This window comes from Stegastes partitus, unplaced genomic scaffold (genome assembly GCF_000690725.1).
Source record: "Stegastes partitus isolate 25-593 unplaced genomic scaffold, Stegastes_partitus-1.0.2 Scaffold402, whole genome shotgun sequence".
Classification (NCBI taxonomy): Eukaryota; Metazoa; Chordata; class Actinopteri; family Pomacentridae; genus Stegastes; species Stegastes partitus.
In genome coordinates, this window is record NW_007578133.1 from 212,309 (window position 1) to 221,711 (window position 9,403).

At 39.1% G+C, this 9,403-nt stretch overlaps 1 protein-coding gene across 1 annotated transcript in view; it reads left to right on the forward strand.

The window, feature by feature from the left end:
- Positions 1–8,887, forward strand: part of sfmbt1 (Scm like with four mbt domains 1) — a 21,176-nt gene extending 12,289 nt beyond the window's left edge. The window contains exons 11-21 of the mRNA XM_008285429.1: positions 477–603; positions 1,290–1,403; positions 1,580–1,622; positions 1,725–1,792; positions 1,895–2,034; positions 3,667–3,776; positions 4,171–4,346; positions 5,037–5,215; positions 5,307–5,531; positions 6,711–6,839; positions 7,005–8,887. Of these exons, the coding sequence (XP_008283651.1) occupies positions 477–603; positions 1,290–1,403; positions 1,580–1,622; positions 1,725–1,792; positions 1,895–2,034; positions 3,667–3,776; positions 4,171–4,346; positions 5,037–5,215; positions 5,307–5,531; positions 6,711–6,839; positions 7,005–7,145 (1,452 nt within the window). The 3' untranslated portion in view covers positions 7,146–8,887. The remainder of the gene's footprint in view (positions 1–476; positions 604–1,289; positions 1,404–1,579; positions 1,623–1,724; positions 1,793–1,894; positions 2,035–3,666; positions 3,777–4,170; positions 4,347–5,036; positions 5,216–5,306; positions 5,532–6,710; positions 6,840–7,004) is intronic.
- The last annotated feature ends 516 nt before the right edge of the window (positions 8,888–9,403 follow it).

The window sequence follows — 9,403 nt, forward strand, 5'->3', positions numbered from 1 at the left end:
AACGGCTAACTACTACCCAGTTATGTATTTTTACTATCTATAGGTAGCAAATGAATAAAATCAAACCTAAGATTACAAAAATAGATTCTGATGTACCTGTTGTATCTTAACTTGTTACATTTCTTTGGTGGTACCTTCAGCGTAGTGTAACTTTACTTGATGTTGTATAACTGGTGGCTTAGCTCACTACACTTTCCAAGCATCTTGCCCAACGTTGCTTATATTTTTCTGTCCAGTGCAGTTGGAAACATTTTCACAGTAACATACCTGTCATAACTGACAAAATGTGGGAAATGAGATTTTACCAACGTGACTGACAGCATAATCGAAAATAGTGGTGATGAAAACATGTCTCTACAGAATGACGGGGATGTAAGCAGGTGACCCACTGTGACTTTTCTCCCTTTTATGTTGTAATGGACAAATTTCACAAAAACATCCTCCAGTGTGAAACAGCTCTCTGTGTTTACTTGCAGGAGCAATGTGACCACAGCTTCAAAGAGGCCATGAAACTCGAGGCTGTCAACCTGCTGTCACCTGAGCACATTCACGTGGCTACAGTCACCAGGGTCAAAGGGCAATACGTTTGGCTCAGCCTGGAAGGTGAAATGAAAACTGAAAGGATGTGTTTACTTTAGTAGAAGAAAGTAGACAAAAATTAACTGGAACATTTCTTTGCAGGCATGTGGAAAATGAACCTAGTTGATCAGCTGCCTTTCTTTCTTTCAGTCTTTTGAGAAGAAAACACTTAATCATAAATATACAGAGAGCATTTATCACTAGTTCATAAGCAGAATTATTGCTGTCACACACTTCAGTCGTCACATTTTACAGTGTGTATTTAAAGCACCAATTCAATTCAATTCAATTCAATTTTATTTGTATAGCGCATATTTACAACAACAAGTCATCTCATGTACAAAAAAGTAAATCTCTATAACATGTTAATGGCTATTTTGTCTAAATAGCTGAAGTTACAGTTTTTAAAAAAACACATTAAGTAATATATGCACAACAGTGTATCATCTAAAATTGTTGATTCACACACACAGAAGACTGTCGAAAGATTGAGAGATGTGAACTGACAAATATCTTTTCAGTTAATAATTAACTTGGTTATAAAGCTGTTATAGTAAAAAACACATCCTTAAAAAAATACCACATATTATTACAAGTAAGGGATAATGATGCCACTCCCATGCCAGTGTAACAATAAAGTTTGGAATGTCTTTACCACTGCTCACTATGTGCTGGCAGTGATTTTCTAATAGCTGTGAATGTGTTTCTAGGGCTGAAGCAGCCCATGCCAGAGTTAATAGTTCATGTGGACTCCCTCGACATCTTCCCCGTCAGCTGGTGTGAAACAAACGGCTATCCACTCGTCTACCCCATCAAGCCCTCAGGTATACAACATGAGTCATCGCTGTGGACTCGCATGGCTTGTGCATGGCTGCCTTAACAAGACTGTTACTTAGGCACTGACTAACATAATGCAGTCCTTACTTCACCCTTATCTCAGAATAAGTGGTGCAATGTAATGGTGTGACTGAGCACACATTAGTCTCTCCTTGTTTTTCAGTTGAGAAAGAGAGGAAGATTGCTGTGGTGCAGCCAGAGAAACAGTGAGTATTAATGGAGAGGCGGGGTGTTGATGGCTTCATTGCTTTAAATGGATCAAGTCCAACAGCAATTTAACATCAAACTCAATTTTCATCACTTTACAGTCGAACTCCACCCAAGTCTTCGTCACCTGACACCGTCAAGCAGCAGGTGGCAAACCAGTCCGAGACGGGTGCGTATGTCTCAGGTTGTAGGATCCTAAACTGTGGTTCGTTCTGTCTTCTGATTGACTGTGTCGTCTTTGGGTATCATTTGTGTCTCGTTTTGTGTGCAGGGCAGGGCAACGGGAAGTACTGCTGTCCCAAAATCTACTTCAACCATCGTTGTTTCTCAGGGCCTTATCTTAACAAGGGACGCATCGCTGAGCTGCCTCAGTTCATCGGCCCTGGGAACTGTGTCCTTGTGCTCAAAGAGGTGAGGAGGCTGTTACTGCTGTTAACTGTTTGATAAACACAATCCTTAAACAGAAACATGAAGGCTGATGTTGATGGGCTGAGCCAGATATTTTAGCCAAGACTCTGACTCTGTGAATTGTGATTCTAGTCTGTCAGTTCACCACTTTGGACCAAACTGAAATATGTCCACTGCTGGATGGAAATGCCATTCATGGTTCACAGAGACTGAATTGTAAACATTTCGCTCTTTGTTTAGCATCAATTCAAAATGTAAATTTCTCCAACAATTCTACACAAGAATGAGGATTTCTATGTAGTATGTAGAAGTATGGAGTATTATTTAAGTTTAAGGTGTGGAAAAGAGGGTGGGAAAATATTTGTGTTTGCTGACATTTGCTCTTATTCTATTTTCTAAACTGTAAAAATGTATTTACAAATGATCAGTCATACAAGCAGCCATTGTACCCCAAATGTTGCCTCTACACCTGTACGTCACAGCCTGCAAACAGCTCTGCCTCGAGGGCCTCATAACTACACCAAATAAAAGACATCTATTTACAAAATTACTTTGAAAGAAAATCTGGTACACTATGACAAGATTCAGCCTATTTCCATTCGCAGGAGTTCCTCTGGCAGGTTTGCAATTATCGTGCATTTTCCTCCTTCAGGGTTTGAATATATATACTGTATATATACAATGATGTGGTTATCAGAAATGTAAATGGACTGTCTTTTCTGTGTAAGGACTCCATAGCTTCATTTATCGTTGTTTCCATGGACACGGTGAATAATGACTGCAGTGACGCCATGAATGTTAAATTCACTTTTTCAACTAATTTTCAGTTCCTATATATAAATGAGAGAAGAACATTTTGAAGAGGACAATAGTACAAAAATATTCTTACACTATGTTAAGGGACAATAACACAAGCATAGGTCGCACCTGTACTGTTTTAGAAGAGATGTTGTTGCTCTTCCATCACTCTTTGCTATGCATGAACTTATCTGGATTGTGAGCTGTATGAGCCACAGTGCCTAGAGCTACAGTCTGCTGGAAATGATTTGCTAACCTTATTAAACATAATGCAGCATACGTGTTAACTGTATGTCTATTAAAAACCTTTATGTGCATGTAGCTATTTGTGGTGTCAGAAATAGTCTGAAATAAATCTGCAAAGTCTGGAGATTGTGTTGGAACGTAAGCTTTGTTTTGTGTCCAAATGCCTGCAAAAATGAATTCTCCGAGATGGTTCATGACATTTATGTTAAGTACTAATTGGCAAATGTTCAGCATGCTCATGTTAATATGCTGAACACTGTAAATGTAAAGCATCAGCATGCTTGTCATGGTGAGCACTGCTGGGCCAAAGTGCCCAAACTGCTCGTATGGCTGTGAATCCTTGTCTTATAATTGTTCAACTAATTGCTGAAACTAATGAAATCATCTACCTGCACAATTTGTAGATAAGAGACTACAGTAAAGACTGCTTCTATACTTTGCTCAGTTGTTATAGCACATTTAAAATAAATGTGATTATTAAACTTTGATGTTATGGCGCAATACATAACACTATTAAAGAATAAAAGTCCCACTCCTCCAACCTGCCGATAACCTCAAGTTGTTGCATTTCTATTCGCATCTTGTATCCAGGTATTAACTCTGCTGATAAACTCGGCATACAAGCCCAGCCGTGTGCTGAGGGAGCTGCAGCTGGACCAGGAGAGCCGCTGGCAAGGCCACGGAGAGACACTCAAAGCCAAGTGAGGAGAAACACCATTTAATCCTCAGCTCTTTAGAAAACCTGCAGGAATAGTACAAGTGTTCACAGCTGGCCTATTTGAGGGCACATGCTGCATTAAAAACATACTTGAAGCACAAATAGAAATAGATATCTGCACAGCGCAACCCAGCAGAAGATCCTGATGCTTGACTGCAGCTACGATTTAGCTGACAGCATGTAGGTTACTTTTGAGAGGGACCTTGCTGGTCGTAGCCTCGTTACATCACATGTGAAATAATGGAAGCTTAAGTAAGTGGAAAGAGTCAGATTTGCTTTGTTTTCTTTTTGCTCTGAAAGGACTTTTTTTTTTTCCAAATATGAAAAATGTATCAACATTTGTTCCATGTTCAACATTGTTTTTCTTCAAACATCAGGTACAAGGGAAAGAGTTACCGAGCCACTGTGGAAATTGTTCGAACTGCAGACCGTGTGGCAGACTTCTGCAGGAAAACGTGCATTAAGTTAGAGTGCTGCCCCAATTTGTTTGGACCTCGCATGGTTCTGGAGCGCTGCTCGGAGAACTGCTCTGTCCTCACCAAGACCAAATATAGTAGGTATCTTTATTTTACTAAAAACAGGTCATTAAGATTTACTTTTTTTTTTCCTTTTTTTTTTTTTTTTTGGCAAATAGTCAAGGTTGCCTGCAATCTTGCTAAAAGAAGCAATAAACATAATAAAAATTAACTAAATTATTAATTGCTTAGGAATTTGTATACCTGATCAGTTGTTCTAAACATATTTCTAAATTGCTCTTATTAAGCACAAAGCTTATTCAAATTTTTCAGTTTGTGTTGCTCATGAATAGAAATGATCACTGGGAACATAAACGCTCTCTTGAATACAAATATTCTGTGAAGCAGGGTGATACAGCTTCAGAGTTTTGCTAATTGCAATAATCTTTGGGGGGCATTGAATAAGCAGGCATGGCTGGCAGAAAATGTGCTATAATTGGCCTCTTTCATTTTGTGCAGAACTATTTTGTCGGCACAAAGTCACAGATTTGTTGATATGTTTACTGCAGCTGCGCCGTGGTGTTGGGGTTAAGAAACTGATGCAATTTGACAGCAACAGACAAGTGATCAGTTTTTTCATTTGTCTTCTTTCCCCGTCACTCAGACCTACCTCAGCAGCCTATTTATCAAAGCTTCTCCTACAGATAATATTAAAGAATCCAAGAAATCAGATTAATTAACATCTCCTTTTAGCAAGATTACATAGCAGGTTTGATGTGTTTTACCAGCATATTACTATGGAAAGAAGAAGAGTAAACGTGTTGGCCGCCCACCAGGGGGCCATTCCAATCTGGAAGGTGGAGTGAAGAGAAGAGGGAGAAGGAGGAAGAGGAGGAAGCAGCTCTTTGTCCATAAGAAGAGACGGTCTTCAGCCTCCGTAGACAACACACCTGCTGGGTCTCCACAGGTAGCAGATGCATGGGAATTTTCTGCATTAAGCCTTTTAGTAACTGATGCTTCTGTGTTAACCGACTGTTGTCTGTATGTTTGACTCACAGGGCAGTGGAGAGGAAGAAGATTTAGACGAAGATGACTCCTTGAGTGAAGACTCTGGCTCTGAGTTGCAAGACGATCTCCAGGATGATTCCGAACAGTCGATTGGGAAATCTCAGCCCACCACTCCATCCCCCTCCCCGCCGGCAACACCCAGGCCGACACGTAGACGCCGGAAACCGCGCTCACCTTCGTTCTCTGATGATGAGAACCGCCCGCCATCACCAAAGGTAATGAAAATTACTGACCAAAAGCAACTTTTGCCATATTTCTGATTAATGTTTCCAGGCTGTGTATGTCCTTTTTGTGTATTTAAATATTCTGCTCCTTTCTTCATATAATAATTTCCTTCCTCTTTCTAACTCATGCACTTTAACCCTCTGCACCCCAAACACTTTCTGGACCTTTTTTGCTTCTGACACATTATCACTGTTGGCTCCTTTTTTTTGTACTGCAATATAAAGTTGTGTGCATCTACAGAAACAGCAAAACAATGGCTTGAGGTAGGTGGAACTCAAAAATGTGGTTTTGTTCACTAAAACAAAATGATCAAGTCATTAATCACAAACAACTAAAGTTGAATTTCTTTGATTATTGATTTTACAGAAATTGAAAAAGACTGAAATAAACATCTGCAACATTTTCCTAGGTGCTCATAGGTGTTGCCAATGCTAAAAAAAAAAAAAAAAAGGTCTACACACTTTAGACATTTTACCACTTAGATTTGTAATTCAATTCCCTGTTGTGTCCTATTTGCATATTTGCAATGTGTAAATACAGCCTACAGTTCAGCCCAGTTCTGCTGAAAACTCCCTGCATTTTGGTCACCGGACTGTCACAGCTACACCACTTTTTGCTTCTCATTTGCGCCACAGATTGTTAAATTTTTATTTTCTTTTTTACAGAATGTGGTTACTGCAAACAGTTGATTTTTAAATGAGACATGTAGGATAAAGTGATTTTTTTTTTTAATAAAGTTGAATATTCATGCGATTCTTTTTCACTTTTTGCAGTTTCTGGCTGATAAATGGTGCAATTTGGGTGATTTGTTAAAAAAACAACAACAAACAATCAGGCCTTTCAAACATGCTGCCGGGTTTTGTAGTTCAGAGGGTTAATAACATTTTGAATGGAGTTTCCACTACATTACACTCAGTCCCATTATTCTGCTTCAAGGAAACAAAATGATTTCCAACTGCTTCACTATTTCACTGTGACCTTTACACTTTTTAAACCGCTTATGAGGAAATCAACGAGACTCAAACAGCCAGTATTGCTTTTATGAAATATTTAGGTCTGATACCCTTCTCAACATCAATTGTAAGGGATGAAATGAGTTGGGAGCATTTTCCCTTTCCCAGGGAGATCTCCGAGTTTATGTTTAACTCATCTTATCTGTGTGTTTGTAGACGTCAAAGGCTGAGCCTCCTCAGAAGCTGTGTTTGGACACCAGTCCCCTGGAGTGGAGCGTTACTGATGTGGTTCGCTTCATCAGGACCACTGACTGTGCACCTCTTGCAAGGATTTTCTTGGATCAGGTAAGAAATGCTCACAGATGTAATGGACACGGCCACACAGAAGGAGATCTCAGTCTACTCACTTGTATCCGTTATCAAAACATTTTACCAGCTCTAAACAGTTGAGTCAGAAACAGACTATATAAAGAAACTGCATCACATATGAACTTGTGTGTGTGTTCGTAGGAGATCGACGGACAGGCGCTGCTGCTGCTGAACCTCCCGACAGTGCAGGAGTGCATGGACCTGAAGCTGGGACCGGCCATCAAGCTGTGCCACCACATTGAGAGGGTCAAGCTGGCATTTTATCAGCAGTTTGCCACGTAGCTGACGGAGAAAGAACATGGGACGCGACTGCATCCTGTTCTTTGAATTAATCCTGTGAAAAACAATGTATTTTCCCATTTTGACTTTTCTAACACTGGACATCCTTTAGAATCTTACATATACCACATCCTATCGGACAGGCGTGGACATAAAACAGGCAAAGCAACATGTCCCGATCCTCGAAAAAAAAGAGCAAAGAAGAAGAGGATCAAAAACACTTGATGTGCTCTTTCAGAAAGACAAAAGGAGAAGACTGAATCAAAGTAGTTCAAGGCACTTTGAAGACACAAATAAGTGTAAATCATAGATAAGCATAGATGCTGTAATTCAATACAGCATATTTTGATGTACAATTCAACCATCATCAAGGACTTTCTTTCAAGTTGAAACAGGTTAGTTTATAGCCATGTTCTAATAAAGCTTTTAAACTTATTTGTGTCTTTAAAGTTTCTACTGTTATTTTTTTCCTTCGACAACAGTAACTGAGCACCACTGCTACAACTCTGCTCTGTGTCCATTCAAAATTTCCAGCCTGCCTCGCTGTCTTTGAAGGAAATACCACTGAATCAAAGCTTTTTACATGACAAACTCAATCCTAGAATATTTGGTATCTGCCAGTCAACATTTACCATCGTCTCTGGAAGTCAAATGGGGTGGATTTGCTTCCCAATCTGGTGACTGCTGGCTCAAGTGTAATTTCATTGAATAAGGTGTTCAATATTTGTAGTGGAGATGACAGCGCAGTACAAATAGTATATGGCAGGCCACTTAGATTTAAGCACTTGAAAGAACTTTTTTTTTCAGAAAATGTGCTTGACTGTTCTAACTCCAAGCTGTTCCCTTGAATCACAACAACACACTGTAAGCCTATTGTCCCCTAGTCTCTAGTTTTAAGAGACTATATTGTCAAAGAGATGTTTTCATCCATCAGTTAAGTCAACACAATGGTAACTTCCTCTCAAAAATCCAAAAAAGAAGTTGCCTACAATCAGTACTGATGCGGCAAGTAATGTAAAAAAAAAAGAAAATACAGATTCCTATTCGATTCTGATGTAAGCTCTGACACGTCTGAATGTCATTTGCAAATGTTAAGTTGAAATACGTCATATCAAATTACAGCGTGCTTGGTGTAAGAGGGGCTTTCATCTAAAGAGACCAAATTGCTTTTTTGTTCCAGCTTCTACAGTATGTCAAAGGAATTTACAGTGAACAGGTTCTGTAATGCAAGCACAAGCAAAAACATGTACTGTACGGTGGTAAGCAATTATAACAGCGCATGTTTGTACATAGTGTAAATAATCAAATATCTTCTAGTGCAACAGGGTTATTTGAAAGAAAAAAAAGTATATTGAATAATAAACTTTCTGCATAAACAGTGTGTAAATGCCCAAACTATACAGTATATTTGCACAGAATAGGCCTCAACTTGAACATATGGGGAGGATGATTAAAACTAATTCTGCTACAGTTGATTGAGCCATTTCATATTAAGTCATTTTAAGAGGTAATGATAAATTGGCTGTTTTAAAGCGAGAAGATATTCTTAAAATGCTTTTGTAAATGTTTATTTTTTTCTCTCTGTTTACCAATTCATGTAGTGTGGTTTACTGTGTTGTGCTTCATTTTGTGACAAAAAAAACAAAAAAATAACTTCTTTGTTTACTAATTTGCCTTTAGTTTCCTCAAAGCATTGAGTTTTTATTTCTTGTTTGGAGAGTATCACTGCTATTTAAAAAAAAAAAGAACACGGCAATAAATAAAAAAAAAAAAAATACATGAACGACTAAATCTCGCACGACTCTTGTTTGAACCCCATTTCCCAGCATGCAGTTTGGTGGCTACGCGGTGGTCACATGACCCGACGTCTGTCAACATGAGTGGGCACTGCTGGGCAGGGAAGCAGCTGGATGTACGCGAGCTATGACCTGCAATTATTCATATTTGTTTCATTTTTTTAAACACAAACGAGCTATTTTTCATTTTATTGATGCGGAGAGCTACGGGGGCCTGTGTCGCTTTCAGTGTCAGGCAAAATATAACTTTGCTAGCCTTAGCTTTAGCTCACTGGAGATGAGTAGTTCGCTTGGAGGCTAGCTAGGTAGGTAGGTAGTGATAGCATCTCTTTTGACTGTTAGTCAGGACAAAAAATCCACTTCTGACCGATTTATCTTCACTGTATAACGCATTTAGGATCAGTTAACGTCTGTTTGAGTAGATATGCGGCACAGGTTTAGCCGGTGTATTTGTTTCTAATGTTA